This window comes from Rhinoraja longicauda, chromosome 1 (genome assembly GCF_053455715.1).
Source record: "Rhinoraja longicauda isolate Sanriku21f chromosome 1, sRhiLon1.1, whole genome shotgun sequence".
NCBI classification, from domain to species: Eukaryota; Metazoa; Chordata; class Chondrichthyes; order Rajiformes; family Arhynchobatidae; genus Rhinoraja; species Rhinoraja longicauda.
This window is the reverse complement of record NC_135953.1, coordinates 39,308,603-39,332,905: the sequence shown is the minus strand read 5'-3', so window position 1 is coordinate 39,332,905 and position 24,303 is coordinate 39,308,603. Positions and strand designations below refer to the sequence as shown.

General features: G+C 46.4%; 1 protein-coding gene across 2 annotated transcripts in view; it reads right to left on the bottom strand.

The window, feature by feature from the left end:
- LOC144599157 (long-chain-fatty-acid--CoA ligase ACSBG2-like) overlaps positions 1-24,303 on the bottom strand; it is a 94,072-nt gene that overhangs the window by 59,070 nt on the left and 10,699 nt on the right. Inside the window, exons 2-4 of one of the 2 annotated variants that reach the window (XM_078409897.1) lie at positions 21,031-21,232; positions 14,389-14,487; positions 13,549-13,940 (exon numbers count right to left, since the gene is read on the bottom strand). In XM_078409897.1, the coding sequence (XP_078266023.1) occupies positions 13,549-13,888 (340 nt within the window). In that variant the 5' untranslated portion in view covers positions 13,889-13,940; positions 14,389-14,487; positions 21,031-21,232. The remainder of the gene's footprint in view (positions 1-13,548; positions 13,941-14,388; positions 14,488-21,030; positions 21,233-24,303) is intronic. The other variant, XM_078409901.1, reaches the window with a different exon arrangement.

Genomic DNA, 24,303 nt, shown 5'->3' with positions numbered 1-24,303 from the left:
CCCCTTAGAATCTTTCCTCCTCTTTGGGATGAATTGATCCTGCAACTTCTGCATTTTTCCCAGGAATACCTGCCATTGCTGTTCCACCGTCTTCCCTGCTAGGGTCTCCTTCCAGTCAAATCTGGCCAGCTCCTGCCTCATGTCTCTGTAGGCCCCAGTACAAGCTATTCTAAGAATCCATCTCGGAGGCACTCCACAATCTCCCTCTCCAGGGGTCCAGTACCAACCTGATTTTCCCAGTCTACCTGCATGTTGAAATCTCCCATAACCACCGTAGCATTGCATTTTCGACATGCCAATTTTAGATCTTGATTCAACTTGCAACCTATGTCGAGGCTACTGTTTGGGGGCCTGTAGATAACTCCCATTAGGGTCTTTTTACCCTTACAATTTCTCATTTCTATCAATACTGATTCTACATGTCCTGATTCTATGTCACCCCTTGCAAGGGAGTGAATATCATTCCTTACCAACAAAGCGACCCCACCCCCTCTGCCCACCTGTCTGTCTTTTCGATATGTCGTATACCCCTGAATATTCAGTTCCCAGAATGTTGGTCCCCCTGCTGTTAAGGTGTAACCCGTCCTTTTTGTACAGGTCACCCCTACCCCAGAAGAGATCCCATTGGTCTAGAAATCTAAATCACTGCTCCCTGCACCAATCCCGCAGCCATAGATTCATATCCCCGATCTCTCTGTTCCTGCCCTCACTAGCACGAGGTACAGGAAGCAATCCAGAGATAACCACCCTCGACGTCCTACTTCTCAGTCTTCTTCCCAACTCTCTAAACTCACGTTGCAGTACCTCCTTCCTCTTCGTTCGTTTGTGCCCACATGAACAACTACTTCCGGTTGATCGCCTTCCCTCGCTAGGATGTTCTGAAGCCGGTCTGTGATGTCTTGAACCCTGGCACCAGGGAGGCAACAGACCATCCACAAGTCCGGCCTGCGGCCACAGAATCTACTGTCCGTACCTCGGACAATGGAGTCACCCACTACTATGGCTCTTCCCGACTTCGGTCTCCCTGGTCGGGTCTCCTTGCCTGGATTAGAGCCACCGACCTGTCCGCCACTCGGACTGGAAGCGTTTTCTGCCCCGACAGCTCCTAAGAGGGTGTACCCGTTTGCAATAGGCACAGCCACCGGGGTCTCCTGTAGTCCGTGTTTACTCCCCTTTGAAACGGTCTCCCACCTTCGCTCGACCTGGACCCTTGGTGTGACAGCCTCGCAGTGGGTCCTGGCCTGGAAACTCTCGTATTCCAGGATGGCTCTGACATCATCCAGCTGCTTCTCCAACTCCACAACACGTCCATTCAGGAGCTGCACCTGGACACAATTCTTGCTCAATTGTAGCTCCCAGAAGCTCCAGCGGTGTCCCTACCTTCCCACATCCTGCAGGAAACACACTGCACCAACTTGTCTGCCATTACTTTAGTGTCAAAAAACAAATCAGGCTCAAAAACAAGTGTATCCTCCTCGCCGAAGACTCGCAGTCAAAGCCTCGCGTGCTTTTATTATTTATTCCCTTCACTCTCCTTCGTCATCCAAGGAACTTTGGTCATCTTACCTTATCTTTTACTCTTGAGGCAATGTACTCAGCTTATATCTGAAACATTTACCCTTTGCCTTGTTACAGTTTTATCTACAATGATTTGGTTCCATTTAATCCTAGTCAAGGTTCCTTCTCTTCCATAGATGTTGTCAGCCCTGAGGTGTTTATCTGGCACTTTCTACATTTTGTTTAGATTTCCAGGGGGAGGGGAATTTTCATGTCCCTTCTCAAACACCTTCTCCTTGCCTCTCCCCATGATTAATCTAAAGTCCATGTGATGATCGCTTCTTCCCAGGTGCTCTCCCCCGAAACCTGGTCTCACTGACCCACCTCACTGATCCAACAGTATTTCAAGGGGTCAGAAAATGTACCGCTCTTTGTGATATTAAAACTACATCAAATCTCTTTATTTTGCTTTTGCACTATTCTACATCTGCCCATACAGTTCACAAACGAAAGAAGGAAGAAAGGAAATAAAAACATCTTTGGCTCTACACTTTGTGGAATTTTCTGCCACAGAGGGCAGTGGAGGCCAATTCACTGGATGAATTTAAGAAAGAGTTAGATAGAGCTCTGGGGGCTAGTGGAATCAAGGGATATGGTGTGAAGTTGGGCACAGGTTACTGATTGTGGATGATCAGTCATGTGCTAGCTCGAAGAGCCGAATGGCCTCCTCCTGCACCTATTTTCTATGTTTCTAAGTTTCTATGTTACACTGGGACTTTTGAAAAAGAATCTGGTGAGCACAATTTAAAATTGGATCAGGATAAACAATGCTTACCGCCCTACTCCTCTTCCCTTCTAGTCTTTAAATTCAATAATATTGACCTCCAAGGTTAATGTTGCTACCACAGAAACATTAGAAAATGGCTATAAGAAGGAGCTGTCACCATTTAGTCAACAGTTATCTTCAAGTATATCTCTGCAAATCCATGAACACAGGGCCCGGGAGATAAGGTGCTTAAAAGCATAATAGATATCATCTATTTTTTGGTCAAGCCAAATAATACAAAGACAGGAAAAACAGAATGAGATGTTAGCTATGGCACAGCCAAGACTGTGTAAAACTTTGGTCATCACAATACAGGAAACGTGATAGCATTACAGAAAGTACTAAGAAATACGTGGCCAACAGCATAATCAAGGACGAGTCGCATCCTGGCCACTCCCTCTTCTCCCCTCTCCCATCGGGCAAAAGGTATAGAAGTTTGAAAACGAACAGCTCCAGATTCAGCAACAGTTTCTTCCCAGCCGTTATCAGGCAACTGAACCATCCTATCAACAATTAGAAAGCAGTTCTGAACTACTATCTACCTTATTGGGGACCCTTGGACTATCTTTGATCGAATTTTACTGGCTTCATCTTGCACTAAACATTATTCACGTTATTCCCTTTATCGTATATCTGTACATTGTGGATGGCTCGACTGTAATCATGTATTGTCTTTACACTAACCGGTTAGCACGCAATAAAATCTTTTTGCTGTACCTCGGTACATGTGACAATAAACTAAACTCAATTACAGTTATGGTGTGAGATGGGCTGGGCTGGGATCATCTCCTCTGGTTCAAAGGAGACTGAAGAGAGATTTAATTTGAGACACAAAGAACTGGGGATGCTGAATTACAAAAAGAGACAAAGTGCTGAAGTAGCAACACATCAGGCAGCATCTCTGGAAAACTTGGATAGGTGACATTTTGGGTCAGAATCTTTCTTCAGACTTAGGGAGCAGTGAGAGAGGGTCTCACAAACTCCCGGATAGAGAAGAACTTCTTCAAAGTAGGCATACATTGACGAAATTTCGTAGTGGAGCAGTAAAAGTGCTGGAGTAATTCAGTGGGTCAGGCAGCATTTGCGGAGATCATTTAATTGGGTGTTCCTCATTGGGTAAATAGCAAGGATCTACAGCACATTCAGAAAGTATTCAGACCCCTTCACTTTTTCTACATTTTGCTACATTACAGCCTTATTTTAGAATGGATTAAATTATTTTATTTTTTATCATCAATCTACACACAATACCCTATAATAAAAAAAGCAAAAACAGATGCTTTGAAATTTTTGCAAAGTAATTAAAAATAAATAATTGAAATATCACATTTACATAAGTATTCAGACCCTTTACTCAGTATTTTGTTGAGGCACCTTTGGCAGCGATTACATCCTCAAGTCTTCTTGGGTAGGACGCTACAAACTTGGCACACCTGTATTTGAGTAATTTCTCCTATTCTTCTCTGCAGATCCTCGCAAGCTCTGTCAGGTTGGATGGGGAGCGTCGATGCACAGCTATTTTCAGGTCCCTCCAGAGATGTTCGATCGGTTCAAGTCCGGGCTCTGGCTGGACCACTCAAGGACATTCCCAGGTTAGTCATGAAGCCACTTCTGCGTTGTCTTGGCTGTGTGCTTAGGGTCGTTGTCCTGTTGGAAGGTGAATCTCCGCCCCAGTCTGAGGTCCAGAACGCTCTGGAGCAGGTTTTCATCAAGGATCTCTCTGTACTTTGCTCCATTCATCTCTCCCTCGATCCTGACTAGTCTCCCAGTTCCTGCCGCTGAAAAACATCCCCACAGCATGATGCTGCCACCACCATGCTTCACTGTAGGTATGGTATTGGCCAGGTGATGAGTGGTGCCACTTGGCATTCAGGCCAAAGAGTTCAATCTTGGTTTCATCACACCAGTGAATCTTGGTTCTCATCATCTGAGAGTCCTTTAGGTGACTTTTGGCAAACTCCAAGCGGGCTGTCATGTGCCTTTTACTGAGGAGTGCTTCCGTCTGGCCACTCTACCATAAAGACCTGATGGGTGGAGTGCTACAGATATAGTTGTCCTTCTGGAAGGTTCTCCCATCTTTACAGAGGTTCTCTGGAGCTCTGTCAGAGTGACCATCGAGTTCTTGGTCACCTGCCTGACCAAGGCCCTTCTCCCCCAATTTTTCAGTTTGGCCGGGCGGCCAGCTCTATGAAGAGTCCTGGTGGTTCCAAAGTTCTTCAATTTAAGAATGACGGAGGCCACTGTGCTCTCCGGGCCCTGCAAAGCTGCAGAAATTGTTTTATATCCTTCCCCAGATCTGTGTCTTGACACAATCCTGTCTCAGAGGTCTATGGACAATTCCTTCATCTTCATGGCTTAGTTTTTGTTCTGACATGCTGGTGTGTGCCTTTCCAAATCATGTACAATCAATTTAATTTACCACTGGTGGACTGAAATCAAGTTGTAGAAACATCTCAAGGATAATCAATGGAAACAGGATGAACATAAGCTCAGTTTTGAATGTCATAGCAAACGGTCTGAATACTTATGTAAATGTGATATTTTAGATATTTCTTTTTAATTATTTTGCAAAACTTTCTAAACACCTGTTTTTGGTTTTTTATTATGGGATATTGTGTGTAGATTAATTATTTAAATTTTTTTTAAAATCCATTTTAAAATAAGGCTGTAACATAGCAAAATGTGGAAAAAGTGAAGGGGTCTGAATACTTTCTGAATGCACTGTATTTCATTTGGCAGTAAAGTTAGCAACTAAGCAGCATGGATTTAAGTTAATTACTAGAAGGATTAAAAGGAAGAGGATAAAAGATTTAAGTCACTCAGTCAAGATTTAAGGAGGCAGAATGTCCCTCCACATTTAAGGGGAACAAATAAATGTTTTTTTGCATTAGTCATCACAGTGGAAGACACCAGGAATGTGCCAGAAATTCAAGAGAGTCAGGAGTTAGTGGAGTTGCTATTACTAAGGAGAAGGTGTTTGGGAAACTGAAAGGTCTGAAGGTGGATGTCACCTGGACCCGATGAACTGCACCCCAAGGCTCTGAAAGAGGTGGCTTTAGATATTGTCGAGGCATTAGGAGTGATCTTGCCAGAATCACTGGGGTCAGGAGTGGTCCCAGAGGACTGAAAAATTGGAAATGTTAATCCACTGTTCAATAAAGGAGGCAAAAATGGGGAGACTATAGGTCAGTTAGTCCACTTCAGTCACTTTACCTCCTCTCTCGACTCTGTGCAGGGACCCCGACAGTCCTTTCAGGTTCGGCAGAGGTTCACCTGCAACTTCTCCAACCTCATCTGCTGTATCCGTTGTTCAAGATGTGGACTCTTATACATTGGTAAGACCAAACAGCCCAGTGGTATGAATATTGATTTCTCTAACTTCAAGTAACCTGGTATTCCCTTGCTCTCCATCCCTCCCCCACCCAAGTCACACCAGCTTCTCATTTAAACCCAACAAGCAGCTAACAATGGCCTGTTTCCTTCATCATCGTTACTTTTTTGCATAATGGGTTCTTTATAATGTTTTTTTTAATCTCTCTGCATCATCATCTATATCTCTCGTTTCCCTTTCCCCTGACTAGTCTGAAGAAGGGTCTTGGCCAGAAACGTCACCCATTCCTTCTCTCCAGAGATGCTGCCGGACCCACGGAGTTAGTCCAGCTTTTTGTGTCTATCTTAGCCTACTTCAGTGGTTGGTAAGATTTTAGAATCCATTATTAAGGATAAGGATTTGGAGTGCTTAGAGGCACATGGTTTTGTGAAGAAGAGATCATGCCTGACAAGCATGTTATAATTCTTTGAGGAAGTTAAATAGCAGGATAGATAAAGGAGTCAGTGGATGTTGTTTACTTGGATTTTCAGAAGGCAATAGACAATAGACAATAGGTGCAGGAGGAGGCCATTCGTCCCTTCGAGCCAGCACCGCCATTCAATGTGATCATGGCTGATCATTCTTAATCAGTACCCCGTTCCTGCCTTCTCCCCATACCCCCTGACTCCGCTATCCTTTAGAGCTCTATCCAGCTCTCTCTTGAATGCATTCAGAGAATTGGCCTCCACTGCCTTCTGAGGCAGAGAATTCCACAGATTCACAACTCTCTGACTGAAAAAGTTTTTCCTCATCTCAGTTCTAAATGGCCTACCCCTTATTCTTAAACTGTGGCCCCTTGTTCTGGACTCCCCCAACATTGGGAACATGTTTCCTGCCTCTAACGTGTCCAACCCCTTAATAATCTTATATGTTTCGATAAGATCTCCTCTCATCCTTCTAAATTCCAGTGTATACAAGCCTAGTCGCTCCAGTCTTTCAACATATGATAGTCCCGCCATTCCGGGAATTAACCAAGAAAACCTACGCTGCACGACCTCAATAGCAAGAATATCCTTCCTCAAATTTGGAGACCAAAACTGCACACAGTACTCCAGGTACGGTCTCACTAGGGCCCTGTACAACTGCAGAAGGACCTCTTTGCTCCTATGCTCAACTCCTCTTGTTATGAAGGCCAACATTCCATTGGCTTTCTTCACTGCCTGCTGTACCTGCATGCTTCCTTTCAGTGACTGATGCACTAGGACACCCAGATCTCGTTGTTCGTCCCCTGTTCCTAACTTGACACCATTCAGATAATACTCTGCCTTCCTATTCTTACCACCAAAGTGGATAACCTCACACTTATCCACATTAAACTGCATCTGCCATGCATCCGCCCACTCACACAACCTGTCCAAGTCACCCTGGAACCTCATAGCATCTTCCTCACAGTTCACACTACCACCCAGCTTTGTATCATCTGCAAATTTGCTAATGGTACTTTTAATCCCTTCATCCAAGTCATTAATGTATATTGTAAATAGCTGCGGTCCCAGCACCGAGCCTTGCGGTACTCCACTAGTTACTGCCTGCCATTCTGAAAGGGACCCATTTATCCCCACTCTTTGCTTTCTGTCTGTCAACCAATTTTATATCCATGTCAGTACCCTACCACCAATACCATGTGCTCTGATTTTGCCCACTAATCTCCTATGTGGAACCTTGTCAAAGGCCTTTGATAAGGTGCTACATGTGAGGCTGTTAAACAAGAAGAGAGCCAATCGGATTAGAGGAAAGATACTAGCATGGATAGAAAGTTAGCTGAATGGCAGAGTATGAATAAAGTGGGCTTTTCCTGGTTGGCTGCCGGTGACTAGCGGTGTTCTACAGGGGTCGGTGTTGGGTCTGCTACTGTTCACATTGTATATTAATGATTTGGATGATGGAATTGATGGCTTTATGGCCAACCTTGCAGATGATACGAAGATAGGTGGAGGGGCAGGTAGTGTAGAGGATGTGGGGAGTCTGCAGAACGACTTGGACAAATTGGGAGAGTAGGCAAAGAAGTGGCAGATGGAAAACAGCATAGCAAAGTTTGCGGTCATGCATTTGGTGGTAGGAATATAGCCATAGACTATTTTCTAAATGGGGAGAGGATTCAGAAATCGGAGATGCAAAGGGACCTGGGAGTGCTGGTGCAGGACTCCCAAAAGTTAATTTGCAGGTTGAAACGGTAGTAGGGAAGGTAAATGCAATGTTAACATTCATTTCCAGAGGAATAGAATATAAAAGCAGGGATGTAACGCTGAGGCTTTATAAGGTGCTTGGCAGAGCGCATTTGGAGTATTGTGAGCAGTTTTAGGCCCCCTATCTGAGGAGGGTTTTGCTGGAGTTAGAGAGGGTCCATAGGAGGTTTACGAGAATGATCCTGGGGATGATTGGGTTGATGAGCATTCCACTATTCTCTGAATAGTGAAAGGCCTGGATAGAGTGAATGCGGAAAGGATGTTTCCATTAGTCTAGAACAGCCTTGGGATAAAAGGACGTACCTTTAGAAAGGAGATGAGGATAAATTTCTTTAGGCAGAGGGTGGTGATTCTGTGGAATAAATTGACACGCACGTCTGTGGAGGCCAAGTTATTGGGTATTTTAAAAACGAATATTAACAGGTTCTTGATTAATAAAGATGTTAGAGGTTATGAAGAGAAGACAGGAGAATGGGGTTCAGAGGGAACGATAGATCAGCCAAACATCTGGAGGAGTAGACTCGATAGACTGAATGGCCTAATTCTGCTCCTCTGTCATCAACGTATGAAGTTGTACATGGTGAGCATCTCGAGGCATAACCTGCAGAAGTATGGTCCAAGGGCTGAGAAGAGAGTTAATCCAAGTACTTTATTTGTATAAAACAAAGTGCTGGAGGAACAGACAGCATCTGTGGAGGGAATGGACAGAAAAGGTTTCGGGTTGGGTCCCTTTTTCAGAGTTTGTAGTTGGATTGGTGGTTGGGGGAGGGGGAGGAAAGAAAGGAAAGGGCAGAACAAAACCTGGCAAGTGATACCTAGATATAGGTAAGGGGGAAGGGGGGTTGGATAGGCAGATAGGGGGAGTAAGTGACAAAGACGAGAGGTTAAAAGGAGAGGTAAGGAAGGCTGCCGAAGTATACAGCAGGATATAGATAAGCTACAAAAAACACAGACGAAGTTTAATCCACGCAAGTGTGAGGTATTGCATTTTGGGAGGTCGAAGGTAAAGGGAAAATATACAGTTAATAGCAAGACCCTTAACAACATTAATGTACAAAAGGATCTTGGGGTCCAAGTCCATATCTCGCTGAAAGTGGCAATACCAGCTGATATAGTGGCAAAGAAGGCATACTGTATGCTTGCCTTCATTGGACGGGACATTAACTATAAGAATCAGGAAATAATGATGCAGCGTAGGTTCACTAGGTTAATTCCCGGAATGGCGGGACTGTCGTATGTTGAAAGGCTGGAGCGATTGGGCTTGTATACACTGGAATTTAGAAGGATGAGGGGGGATCTTATTGAAACATATAAGATAATTAGGGGATTGGACACATTAGAGGCAGGAAACATGTTCCCAATGTTGGGGGAGTCCAGAACAAGGGGCCACAGTTTAAGAATAAGGGGTAGGCCATTTAGAACGGAGATGAGGAAGAACTTTTTCAGTCAGAGAGTGGTGAAGGTGTGGAATTCTCTGCCTCAGAAGGCAGTGGAGGCCAGTTCGTTGGATGCTTTCAAGAGAGAGCTGGATAGAGCTCTTAAGGATAGCGGAGTGAGGGGGTATGGGGAGAAGGCAGGAACGGGGTACTGATTGAGAGTGATCAGCCATGATCGCATTGAATGGCGGTGCTGGCTCGAAGGGCTGAATGGCCTACTCCTGCACCTATTGTCTATTGTCTATTGTCTATTCACAGGACTTTGCTTAGGCTGAATTGGGAGCAATGCATTCAGTTCTGGTCGCCCCTTTACAGGAATATTGTGGAGGCTTTTGAGAGGGTGCAGAAGAGGTTTACCAGAATGCTGCCCAGATTAGAGTATTAGCTAGCAATAAGGAGAGGTTGGACAGACTAGGATCACTGGAGGTTGAGAGGAAACCTGATAGAAGTATAAAAAATAATGAGAGCATAGACAGTTATAACCTTTTCCCCAGGATGGAAATATTAAAGACTGGAGGGCACAGCTTTCAGGTGAGAGGAGATATGCTGGGCAAGTTTTATTTAAATCAAAGGAGTGTGCTGAGTGCCTGGAATGTGCTGCCAAGAGTGACAGTGGAGGCAGATATAATAGTGGTGTTTAAGAGGCATTTAGACAGGCAGGAAATAAAAGGGTATAGTGCGTGTGCAGGCAGATGAGATGAGTTTATCTTGGTATCAAATTTAGCATCAGACATTGTGGACTGAAGAACCTGTTCCTGCTCTGGATTTTAATCTGCTCCATATTCTATGAGACAGAAGGGTGTCAGATAGGGAGCAAAGAGGAGTGAATTGTAAAGTCATAGGGAGGGATATAGGCAGACGGGGACAAGGAGAGGGGAAAGAGGGGATAAAAAAGTAAAATGAGGTACTCGGAGATAGAAGAGTGTATAAAGGAAGCGAAAGGAGCAGGGTGACTGGCAGGGTGGGATATGGTGGAAGAGATGAGGATGCACCAGGGGGTGCACAGGAAAGAGGGGGGAGGCGATGGGTATTACTTGAAATTGGAGAAATCAATATTCCTCCAATATGTTTCGCTCAAGATTCCAGCATTTGCAGTTCTTTGCAGCTCCTCAATACTTCCTTTATCCAGCACGAGATAGTGTCCTTTTGTGCAGTAAATTTTATGCTGATTTTATGAATCTTGTAAGCAAGCAATAAAATAAATATCAAGAAATACCTTCTCCAGAGAAAACACTGCTTATGTTGTATCTATCTATATCTTATCTATATTTATACTACTAAAACTCAGATCTTGTGAATAAATATATATATATATATATATATATATAAATTCGTATATATGTCCGTATGTATGCACAATGTGATAGGCCAAAACGGTAAACCATGGCGCTACAATTTTTACAGCGCCTTAATCGCCAATCTCCCGGCTGGTGAAAAGGAGGGCGTGAGGGTGGGGGATAAGAGAGAGTCGAGGCGGGTGGTGGGTGAGGAGGGGTGGAGGAGAGCGGGGGATGGGGGACAGTGAGAGTGGGGCTTGGGAGGAGAGAATGTGGGTGGTGGGGGGGCAGAGTGGGGGAAAGGAGGGTGGGGGAGAGTGAGAGTGGGGCTGGGGGAGGAGAGAATGTGGGGGTGGGGGGAAGGGAGTGTGGGGGAAACGGGGGGGGTGGGAAACAGTGCAAGTGGGGGTGAGAGGGAGAGTGGGACTGGGGAGGAGGGCAGAGTGCGGGTGGGGAGGAGGAGGGGTGGGGAGAAGGGGACCGTAGGAGAGGGGGGTGGTGGTGGAGGAATGAGAGAGTGGTGCTGGGGGAGAAGGGGGGCAGTGTGGGTCAGGGAAGAGGGGAGAGTGGGGGGTGGTTGGGAGGAGCAGAGAGTGGGGTGGGGGTGGGAGGGAGAGTGGGACTGGGAAGGGGGACAGCGGGGGAGGTAGTGGGGGGAAGCGAGAGTGGGGGTGGGAGGGGAGGGGAGAGTGAGGGTCAGGGAAGAGGGGAGAGTGGGGGGGAAGGAAAGGGGGTAAGGTGGGTGGGGTGGAAGGGGACAGTGAGAGTGAAAGGAGGGGGAGGGTGGGGGAGGAGAGAGGGGGTGTGGGGGGAAGGGGGATTGTGGTGGGGGGAAGAGAGTGTGTGTAGGGGGAAGTGGGACAGTGGGGATCAGGGGATAGTGGGGGTGGGGAAGAAGGGGTGGGGGAGAATGGGGAGGGGACAGTGAGAATGCGGGTGGGGCGAGTGGGTGGGAGAGGGGTGAGGGGAGGAGAGAATGGAGAGGCGGGGGTGGGTGAGGAGGGGTGGAGGAGAGAGGGTGTGGGGGAGAGTGAGTGGGGCTGGGGAGGAGAGAATGTGGGGGATGGGGGAGGAGAGAGTGGGGGAAAGGGGGGGTGGGGGGAGGAGAGTGGGGGAAAGGGGGGTAGGGGAGAGTGAGAGTGGGGCTGGGGGAGGAGAGAATGAGGGGGTGGGGGAGGAGAGAGTGGTGGGGAGAATGAGGGAGTGGGGAGGAGGGAGTAGTGGAAAGGGGTGGAGGAGAGTGGGGTGGAGGGAAAGTGGGGACTGGGGAGAAGGGCAGTGTGGGGTGGGAGGAGGGGAAGAGTGGGGGTGGAATGGAGGGGTGGGGGGAAGGGGACAACAGGGGTGGGGGAGAGGAGGGGGTGGTGGTGGGAGGAGGAGAGAGTGGGTATGGGGGAGAAGGGGGAAAGCGGGGGGGCAGGGAAGAGGGGAGATTTGGGGGTAGAGAGGGGGGGATAAGGGGGATTGAGTAGGGGGTTTGAGGGTGGCTACAACAATATAGGAGAGGCTTTGGGTCCAAGGCTCCTCGGTCACACCCTCTCCCCTTCCTTTTACCGCCTTTAATTGCGCTCCCCTCTGCTGGAGGAGCACGGCACCACAGTAAAGGAGAAAGAAGATGGCCGCTGGCAGGACAGTTGTCAGTGGCTCCCTCTCCCTTTCCCCTACCCCACCCAATTCCCCCCCTCCTCCACCCCCATTGCCCCCTCCTCACCCACCCCTCCCCCTCTCCACCCTCCCCCTCCTCCACCCCCCCCCCACCTCCCCCCCCCCCCCCCCCCCCCCCCCCCCCCCCACTGAGATTCATTTTATTTATTTTTAACAGACAATTATTTTAAAGAAAAAACGCGTGAGGGGGAGGAGGGTGTGGTTGGTGGTGGGGGGATGAGAGAGTGGCTGTCAGGGAAGATGGCAGAGTGGGTGGTAGGGAAGGGGGGGATAAGGGGGATTGAGTAGGGGGATTGAGTAGGGGGTTGAGAGTGCTACACCAATACAGGAGAGGCTTTGGGTCCAGGGCTCCTCGATCACACCCTCTCCCCTTCCCTGTACCGCCTTTAATTGCGCTCCCCCCTCCCTGGAGGAGCAGGGCACCACAGTGAAGGAGAAATTAGATGGCCGCTGCAGGACGGTGTCAGTGTCTCCCCCACCCATTCCCCCGTCCTCACCCACCCCCCCCCCCCCCCCCCCCCCCCCCCCCCCCCCCCCCATTGAGATTTTTTTTTTTTTAACAGACAATTTATTTTAAAGAAAATACGCGATTTCCCCAGGTCGCAATGGAAACCCTAGGAGGAACTGGCCCAACGGGCCCACTTGGTCTAGTATATTAATAAAACTCTCATCTTGTTAGTTTATATATATATTTGTTTGTTCCCGAAATATATCCAAAACGGTACACGATAGAGCAACACTTTTAGGCCCACCTTGCTCACCCCATTGGCCCTGCGCTTCAAATGGTTGTTATATATTTTTTAAGTTTTTCACTTTTTAAACTTTAAAAATCACCTTTTAAACTTTAATAAATCCCTTTTCCACCTCACCCTGGACGTCAGCACCGTTCGACGTCGCAATGGGACCCGCCCCAAGTGACGGGAGTGGGCAGCCAATGCGGGGGGGGGGGGGGGGGGGCGGTGCTCGATGGCCGCCGGGGGTGAGACCCGGGGATAGAGTAGGTGAGTGTCGTCAGTTGGGGATGGGTTGCCGGGCCCGCAGGAGAGGTTTGCACAGTGGGTTGACGTGCCCACAGGAGTAATTTGGACCCAACGGCCTACGCCCGACTGGTAAATAATAAAAGTCTTTCACATTGCAAAGTAAAATTCCCTAGATCCCTCGAAAGTGGAAAATCAACTCAGAGTTAGTATACATTTTTCTTTAAGTTAGATTTTAGTCATCAATATTAGTTTTACAAAGAGCAGAAATATTACAATTTATGCTGGTAAAACAACACTGAGATGCAAGCTACCTGAACCCTGTGATTCCAATGCAACTGAAGAAGATGTTGATTGCCTTCCTGTGGATTTCTTTTCCACTTTGGCAGAGTTTGAGGTGTTGAAATCTGCCAAACTTGGTATGTTCAGAGAAGTTCCTTCTTCTTGAGGTGATACCAGTTGTTCAGAATTTCCAGGAGGAATTGTTTTAGCTTCCAATCCTACTGGCATTTCTAGTTGATCCACAAATCCCTGTTGTTTCTCATGTATGTACTTCAGTAGCTCTTCCTCATCTTTATTCTGCTGTAAGATGGAGGGTCTCATTTCGCCTCCTGCATCATTAGGCCAGGAATTGCCATCAAAAACTTCCCCCATCAATAAACCTGAAGGAAGGATTTTGCTCTGGACTGTTTTGAAAAAAGACAAACTGTAGAACAAAATATTTAGTATTACTCTCAGAATTGCTGAGTTTAAATTCATACATCACTAATGGAACAAGCACCCCTTCAAAATGTTGATGCAGTAAGAGTAAAGATTTGCACTGGCCCTACGCATTGTCTGGAAATCAGCAGCAGCTAGACTAAGGGTCAACTCATTATGTACAACCTTCCCCAATTCAATGCCTGCCTCGGGCTAATTATAAAGAAGAACGTTTCAGAGCTGGGTTTGGGCATCCTCAATTGTTTGTCATATTATTTTCAACTATTCACATAAACAAAATGTCTTGAAGCAAAAATTACTACAGCTCTAATTAATATTTTACAATTAACAGTATTAATTGCTTTGCACTTCATACATCTTAAGAAAAGAATCATATAAAAAAATATTACTAGGATAAATTCAGGCTTACAAATGATGCTTCAAGATTTACACACCTTGCCAAATATTGTTTGCTGGTAGAGTTGATATCGGTGGTCACAGAGGCACTGGTTAAACCAATACTTTCAGGCTTCAGAAGAACAAAACACTTTCAGCTAAAATAAAATAAACAGAATTAGGAAACGAGAAAACTTAATGTTTACATTTGTATAAATTAATATGATACTTATAAAAACAACTTACAATAGTTAAAAAGACTACTTTGTAGTTACTCAGTGGAGAGCCGCAGTTGTTTAAATATCAATGCAATAGCAAAGGAAATAGGAAGCAGAAGGGGTGGCAGAATTTATACACAACCCTTCTGTTAAAATGAAATTCCTCTAAAAGGACATCAGAGCCAAGCTAAACCACATGCCATGCTTGGTTTTGACAAGCCAGTAGGACTGGGATTAGAATGTGGAGTAGCAAATAATGAATAACAAAATGGGAATTACATCATAAAGTTACAATTCCACTCTGTTTCCCTACAAAATACATCAAGATCTGTGACAATTTTAATGTCAAGAATAAGCTTTCCAAGAGCATACTTCATTACATTTCTACATGAATGAAATATAGCCCAATTAGTCATTTCTAAACATCTTACATAGCATAATTAGATGTTAGAATGCTTTGTAGATTAGACGAAAGTTCAATGTGTGCAGTATTTAGAGGAAAATATATTAAATACAGTAAAATAGGACATAGTGTACTTTTTTAAAAAAACTTCTTATCAATGCTCTTCATTGCTATTATAAATGACATTGAAATAATGCTTCCAACTCTGCTGAATAAATAGGCAAATTACAAGTCTTCAATTCTTAATTAAATATTACATGATCATAATTAGTTTAAAAAGCAGGCACAGTGAAAAGAGGAAACTGCAGATGCTGGTTTACAAAAAAGACACAAAGTGCTGGAGTAATTCAGCGGGTCAGGCAGCATCTCTGAAGAACATCGATAGGTGACGTTTTGGGTTGGGACCCTTCTTCAGACACAAAGAAACGGCATTAATCACTAGCCAACAATGGGCTTACCAGGACACTGCCCTGCCAGTGGCCGACCCTGATTGGTCCTGGTCTTTTATCCAAAAGGTAAGAAAAGTTTCAAAATTCAATATGCACTTGTGAAAATTGGACAAATAAAAAAGAACAGTCCAACTGGAAAACCCCTAATATTGTACCTAATAATCTGCCAAAGTGATTGCACAAGAACACAGACATTAAACCGAGCCAGGATGGTAAGCAACCAACAAAACTGTGGGTAATAACAGTTACTGGGCACAGGTTCTGTGATGAGAACAGCATTCACGGCTAGGTACTAAAAATAACAAACCAGGCAAACGTGGCAGATCAGTCATTTGGACAGATGTATGGATGGGAAAGGATATGGACCAAACTTGGCAAACAGAACTAGCTCAGAATGGGCAACTTGGTCAGAATGAACAATTTCGGCTGAAAGCCTGTTTCCACTCTGTACGATTCTAGAACTATACAGGTAAATATACAAGTATTTCAACAAAGAAAGAAATATTATCTAAAACAGAAAATCGTGTTTAAACTGCTCTCATCATACCAGAGTATTTTAAAACGAACCACAATAAAACTCCAAAGGATTACTGCAGAGGACAAAATTATTAGGAGAACCTGGAGAACAGCATGGAACAGATAAATGCAAGCTTAACAAAGTGCATACTAATAAAAGTTATGTTATTGATATTTTTGTGGCGGCGCCCGGGGGCTAGGCCACTCCCTTGGTCATCCCACTCGGCACTCAGTGGACGGAGGGGATGAGGTCACTTCCTGGGTCAGTTCCCTTGGGTCAGGTGGTCTGGGGCTATAAAGGGTTTTGGGTGTGTCGACTCACGAGTTTTTAGTGCGATGTATGTGTGGCGAGCCGCTCGAGACAGGAGCATGCTGCCCATCTCCGCCAGCTATGCCAGCGCCTTAGCGATCATGGGCTTGCCATCAACATCACCAAATGCCGTTTCGGGGTGTCATCCATCGATTTCCTGGGCCACCACGTGACCCCGTACGGGGCGCTGCCGCTCCCGAACAAGGTGGACGCGGTGCGCCAGTTTCCATGCCCGATCACCGTGCGGGGCCTCCAGGAGTTCGTTGGGATGGTGGCTTTTTACCACCGATTTGTGCCGTCTGCAGCCCGGATCATGCGCCCGCTGTTCCACCTCATGGCGGGCAAGCGCAGGGAGGTTGAGTGGACCGACGATGCGGTGGCGGCGTTCCAACACGCCAAGGAAGCCCTGGCTGCGGCCACGATGCTCGTGCACCCACGGGCGGATGCACCAACCAGCCTGACGGTCGACGCTTCGGAAGTAGCGGTTGGGGCGGTGCTCGAACAGCACATGGATGGGTGTTGGAAGCCTCTCGCTTTCTTCAGTAGGCACCTCAGCGGCGCACAGCGGAACTACAGTGCCTTTGACCGCAAGCTCCTTGCCCTTTACCTTGCGGTCCGCCACTTCCGCTATTTCCTCGAGGGGCGTACCTTCACTGTGTACACGGACCACAAGCCCCTCACCTTTGCGTTCGCCAAGGTGTCCGACCCGTGGTCAGCTCGCCAGCAGCGGCAGCTGGCTTTCGTCTCTGAATACACTACCTCCATCCGTTTCATCGGGGGTAAAGACAACCGGGTGGCCGACGCCTTGTCTCGACCCGCGGTCCACGACGTCCTGCAAGTGGCCGATGACATCGACTACTCAGCCCTGGCGGCGGCCCAGTTGACCGATAGTGAGATGTCCGCCTACCGTACCGCCGTTTCGGGCCTGAGGTTGGAGGACGTTCCCTGTGGCACTCGGGGCGCGACGCTGCTTTGCGATGTGTCCACCGGGCAGCCGCGCCCAAGCGTGCCTGTTGCCTGGCGGCGCCGGGTGTTCGAGGTGCTCCACGGGCTGGCCCACCCTTCCATTCGGGCGACAATGACCCTCGTGGCTTCCCGTTTCGTTTGGCACGGGTTACGCAAGCAGGTTGGACATTGGGCGCGCACCTGCATCCCGTGCCAAACTGCAAAAGTACAGCGGCATGTGCGTGCGCCGCTCCAGGAGTTCCCCGTCCCTCGCCACCATTTTGACCACATCCACGTGGACATCGTGGGGCCGCTGCTGCCTTCTCGGGGTTTCACCTACCTCCTGACTATGGTGGACCGTTTCATGCAGTGGCCGGAGGCAGTTCCACTGCCGGACACGTGTGCCTCTACTTGTGCCCGTGCCTTGGCGGCTCACTGGATTGCCAGGTTTGGGGTTCCGCTTGACATTACGTCCGACAGAGGGCCGCAATTCACCTCCGAGCTGTGGTCATCCATGGCCCAACTGCTGGGGGTTAACCTGCACCGCACCACAGCGTACCATCCGCAGGCGAACGGCCTGGTGGAGCTTTTCCACCGCCAGCTCAAGGCCGCTCTGAAGGCCCGGCTCGTTGGCCCGGACTGGGTTGACGCGTTGCCGTGGGTTTTGCTGGGCGTCCGCACCGCCCCCAAGGAGGACTTGGCCACCTCCTCGGCGGAATTGGTGTATGGGGCTCCGCTGACGGTGCCCGGGGAATTCGTTCCCTCCGCCCAGGGTCAGGCAGAACAGCCCTCGGCCGCCCTGCAACGCCTTCGGGAGACGGTGGGCTCGCTGGCGCCGGTGCGGTCACATGTCCCTTCCGCCCTGCAGGACTGCCCTTTTGTTTTCCTGCGTCGGGATGCCCACCGGACACCCCTTCAGCGGCCTTATGAGGGACCGTTCAAAGTGCTTGAGCGGGGCTCTGCCACCTTCGTGTTGGACATGGGGGGTCGTCCTGAGACGTCTCTCTTTCGCAGCTGAAGCCGGCGCACGTGGACGTTAGCCAGCCGGTTCTACTGGCGCGGCCTCGCCCTCGGGGTCGTCCCGCGTCCCGGCCCTTACCCCCGGAGTTCCCGCGGGTGCCTTCCCCTGGTGGGGTGGTTCCGGTTCCTGCGCCCGCCGTGACGCGCACGCGGGCTGGCCGTTTCGTCCGTCCCCTTGTCCGTTTCGTGCCTTCGGTTCTTGGGGGGAGGTCCTGTGGCGGCGCCCGGGGGCTAGGCCACTCCCTTGGTCATCCCACTCGGCACTCAGTGGACGGAGGGGATAAGGTCACTTCCTGGGTCAGTTCCCTTGGGTCAGGTGGTCTGGGGCTATAAAGGGTTTTGGGTGTGTCGACTCACGGGTTTTTAGTGCGGTGTATGTGTTTGTTGCGGAATAAAGTATTGCTACTACTTACCTGGTGTCTGGCCTGATTTCTGTGGCGACCGCACCCACTACATTTTGTTATATTTACTTTAAGAAAACTTCACTCTTAAATATATTGGTTTAATTTAGTTTAATTTAGTGATACAGTGCGGAAACAAGCCCTTCGGCCCGCACCGACCAAAGATCTACTTTGACACTATCCTACACACACTAGGGACAATTTACACATACCAAGCCAATTAACCTACAAACCTGTACGTCTTTGGAGTGTTGGAGGAAACTGAAGACCTCGGCGAAAACCCACGCTGTCAGGGGGAGAACGTACAAACTCCATGCAGACAGCCCCCGTAGTCGGGATCGAACCTGGGTCACTGGTGTTGCAAACGCTGCAAGGCAGCAACTCTACCGCTGCTGCTGCGCCACCATGCCACCCGTCAGGTTGAATTATTGACCTCTTCTCCGTCCCCTCTCCAAAGAGGATTGAATCTTTCAATCTCATGTGCATACATTTTTGCCAGATGTGCCAAATTTGCTCAGTGTTATCAGGGCCCCAATGCTGAAAATGTGCTGGAAGAAGACAGTGACATTGTTTAACTCAGGCAGTAGGTTTGGAGGACTTCATAGAACAGTATTGGTAGCATCTCTCCAGTGCATCCAGGTGCCTGTTCCAAGTAGTCCAGATCTCAGAAACATATAGGGGATGGGAGTTGGAGGGTGGGGTGGAGGGAGAAGGCAGGGGTTAGATGACAGCAGCAGGGATAACAGTTTCTCAGCAGCCCACGTGTTTGTACTAGGTCTGAGCCACTGAACCTCAAACGTCCTTCTTGCAATCAACCAAAGGCCATGCTGATTCACTCGGGAGATTGCAAACTAATGCCTTTGCATGTTTATCCATTCGAGAACCCTTGAACTCTGAAAGGAATTTTGGAAGATATCTCTTCCAGTCGTCTGGAAGTCCAACAGGGGCTGTTGGTCCTTTTGAAGACCCGAGGTTCCTGAGGTGGAGGGATACTGTCCTTCCAAGAATTTGCCAATCAAGAATTCATTGGTTCCCGATAATACCCATGGGTAACCTACATCTTTGGATGATTTTCATACAAATGTCAAGGTTGTATACTTGCCACCGAACACAACGGCTGCTCTCTGTCCAAGATTTAATTGCATGTTTTCAGGCATAGTACCTCCATTAGACATTTTCTCAAGCTATTAATGTATCCAATGCAACAAAAGGCAAAACTTTAAGGGAATTTTGGAGGTCATAACATTCACAATGAACATCCATAAAAACTGAACCCATTCGTAAACTGGCTTGTACTTTTAAACTGCAGCAACATTTATTATGTTCTTATAAGATCACTTTGCAAAGATACAGTGAAAGAGCTGACGGTCGATCAAGAGTGCTGTTCAACCAGAAAACTGACATGAGCTTTTTAAATTATAAACGGACTGGACAAGCTAGATGCAGGAAAAATGTTCCCAATGTTGGGGGAGTCCAGAACCAGGGGCCACAGTCTTAGAATAAAAGGGAGGCCATTTAAAACTGAGGTAAGAAGGAACTTTTTCACCCAGAGTTGTGAATCTGTGGAATTCTCTGCCACAGAGGGCAGTGGAGGCCAAATCACTGGATGGATTTAAGAGAGAGTTAGATAGAGCTCTAGGGACTAGTGGAATCAAAGGATATGGGGAGAAGGCAGGCACGAGTTACTGATTGTGGATGATCAGCCATGTTCACAATGAATGGCGGTGCTGGCTCGAAGGGCCGAATGGCCTCCTCCTGCACCTATTTTCTATGTTTCTATGTTTCTAACAGAACTGGCCAGCCACGCTCCTTTCCTGCAGCGACCTTCTATGATTCCAGCATTCTGTTCACTAAGAGGGATACAAACATTAAATTCTTCTGCACACAATTCTGGACTTCCTTGCAAATATTCCACGCTTCTCATAATTACTTGGTCTTTTGCATTTAAAACAGCGTGTTTTTATTCAGTACAGTGTTCAATTCTATTGAATTTGACATTTTAAAAATCTAATAAACCTATGTAGCCGTGGTAATATATTTGGAATTTTGGCCTCAATGCCCGAGCTATTTTAAGTAAATCAATAAGCATTGTTCCCATCTACTATTTAGTTACTACCTTGTTACTGATTAACAAATTATGAAATAACAGGAATATTATGTAAATATGACAAACTGGTGTAACTAAAACAACATTAAGTAACTGGTTTTTTTATACTTTGGCTAAAACAAAATCAATGAATCAATCAAAAATCACGCATTATTCTCCAAAATCCAATAAAACCCATGGCTGCCTCTCAACCATCCCCATATACATCTTCAAAGATTAAAACACACACCAGGCTAAACATCCACCTATCCATTTTCAAAAGACAATGTCTAACTAACAATGTAGAAAAAAATTAACCACATTCTTCAATATTGTAAATTATCCAAGTGTACCTTGTCTAAATTTCTTCAGCTTTTCCAACTTCACTTTAGGCAAGGCTGAGAGACGCAAAGCCTTGAGATGGCTTTCCTCTTCAATATCAGTTACTTGATTCCAATTCTGAATGCTCTACTGACACACACAATCCGAAGGCTCAATTTCCTGTGTTGCCCTCGGCCTTGGATCTGTAGTTGCACTCTCACCAAAGGAAGATCCCTGTGGGTTTTATAGCATTCAGAAGCTCTTCAATATCGCTGCTCATCGAGGACAAATAACAATGATAGAGCTTGGAAACAAATATCCTTTATTGGCAGTGAACAACATTCAAATCAATCAATCAATCAATCAATCAATACTTTATTACAGACTCAAGGTTCAGATAAAAGCCAAGACATTACATATAATAAACATACAGAAGCACAATAAGTTATACAAAAGCACAGTAAGTTATTAACAAATTACTGACAAAAGCACAATAAATTATATACAAGCACAATGCATGGTTTAAAGCATCAGCCATCAGTGATTAACAACGAGACAACTATACCAATGTCTCCACAACTGTGATTGGTAGTGTGTAGTACTAAACCTTATTAGTGATAATGCCAAGATGATCTCATTTTCAGAGTCATTAATTCAGCAAATAAATTTATACATTAAATTTCTTAGCACGGCTTGTAGGGTATTAACTCCTGCAGGCACAAGCATTTCACTTGCACTACACCATCTAGGTCTCTTAAGTAATATCCTCATGACATCATTAAAAGCTACCTGAAGACTCTGTAAGCTAGCTTTTTTATAGTTTGACCACAAGTGTGCAGTGTAGAGTGGTGTACAGTATGCTCTGAACAGAGACATCTTCACCCCATCTGTACATGCACCAAACTTGCACAAGAGACTGTTTGCTTGGGCATACATCATGCGGCGTTGCATATAAATATCCTCATCATCTGTCATTTTTTCTGTAATAAAATGTCCAAGATATTTTACCTTATTACATACACTAAGATTATTATCAATCAATTTAAAATCAGGAAATTTTAGACATTTATCCTCTTTGGTTCTACAGATCATAACAACACTCTTACTGGCATTATATATGATATCATGTTCCACACCAATCACAGAACATATAGCAAGGACCTGCTGTAGACCAGCGCTAGATGGACTAAGGACCACAAGATCATCTGCATACATAATATGGTTCACTAAAGTGTTACCAATCATGCACCCAGTATTACAGGCTTTCAATTGCTTGGACAGATCATCAATATAGAGATTGAAGAGAACTGGGGACAAGATTCCCCCTTGTCTAACACCATTGCACGGTAGCGCAGCGGTAGAGTTGCTGCTTTACAGCGAATGCAGCGCCGGAGACTCAGGTTCGATCCTGACTACGGGTGCTGCACTGTAAGGAGTTTGTACGTTCTCCCCGTGACCTGCGTGGGTTTTCTCCGAGATCTTCGGTTTCCTCCCACACTCCAAAGACGTACAGGTATATAGGTTAATTGGTTGGGTAAATGTAAAAATTGTCCCTAGTGGGTGTAGGATAATGTTAATGTACGGGGATCGCTGGGCGGCACGGACTTGGTGGGCCGAAAAGGCCTGTTTCCGGCTGTATATATATGATATGATATGATATGATTGCTAACCACAAATGGGCCTGAGACCATATTGACCCATTTTACTTGCATAGTCTGGTGGGCATACCAGTAAGCCAGAATTCTCACAATGTATTTGGGCACCCCCCTGACTCAATTTAACAAACAACTTTCTATGATTAACACGGTCAAAGGCTTTGGAAGCATCAATAAAGCACATGATGAATTTTATCTCTATATTTGTTTACAATTTCCTTTAAGGCATAAATGTACAAGTCGGTGCCATGTTTAGCTTTAAAATAGGAAGGCAGAGTATTATCTGAATGGTGTCAAGTTAGGAACAGGGGGCCTACAACGAGATCTGGGTGTCCTAGTGCATCAGTCACTGAAAGGAAGCATGCAGGTACAGCAGGCAGTGAAGAAAGCCAATGGAATGTTGGCCTTCATAACAAGAGGAGTTGAGTATAGGAGCAAAGAGGTCCTTCTGCAGTTGTACAGGGCCCTAGTGAGACCGCACCTGGAGTACTGTGTGCAGTTTTGGTCTCCAAATTTGAGGAAGGAGATTCTTGCGATTGAGGGCGTGCAGCGTAGGTTTACTAGGTTAGTTCCCGGAATGGCGGGACTCTCATATGTTGAAAGACTGGAGCGACTAGGCTTGTATACACTGGAATTTAGAAGGATGAGAGGAGATCTTATCGAAACGTATAAGATTATTAAGGGGTTGGACACGTTAGAGGCAGGAAACATGTTCCCAATGTTGGGGGAGTCCAGAACAAGGGGCCACAGTTTAAGAATAAGGGGTAGGCCATTTAGAACTGAGATGAGGGAAAACATTTTCAGTCAGAGAGTTGTGAATCTGTGGAATTCTCTGCCTCAGAAGGCAGTGGAGGCCAATTCTCTGAATGCATTCAAGAGAGAGCTGGATAGAACTCTTAAGGATAGCGGAGTCAGGGGGAATGGGGAGAAGGCAGGAACGGGGTACTGATTGAGAATGATCAGCCATGATCACATTGAATGGCGGTGCTGGCTCGAAGGGCCGAATGGCCTCCTCCTGCACCTATTGTCTATTGTCTAAAACCAAACTGGTTATCTGTGGATTGAACAAACTCATTCAATCTATTCAGCAGAATTCGTTCTAGGACTTTTGATAGTATACTTGCTACAACTTGCTAAATAACAGCAGTGGCCAATACAACAATGTATCAAAGGTCATACCACTTGGCACATCAAGTTCTTGAAAAAATATATATTAACACTTAATACATATTACATTGCTTTCCTTATAAAGCAATAAACATACAACAACAACTAGTAACACATCAAACAACTACAGTAATACAGTCTGAAGAAGGGTTTCGACCCGTAACGTCACCTATTCCTTCTCTCCAGAGATGCTGTCTGCCCTGCTTGAGTTACTCCAGCCTTTTGTGTCTACCTACAGCAGTGCTTCTTAAACTGGTGAATGGTTCACCCAAGGGTGAATGAAATTATATTTGGGGTGAATGAAACTAGAGGGGTGAATGAAGGGTGAGTGACTTAATTTATTCAGATGTTTATTTATTTTTTTCTATCCTTAAAAAAGGCATTGCCATTAAATTGGTTAGTAAGCTCTTATTGGTTTAATGGCAATGGAGCTGGAAATTTGATATGTTTTTTCTCTCTACCCATGGTTTTTTATAATTTCAA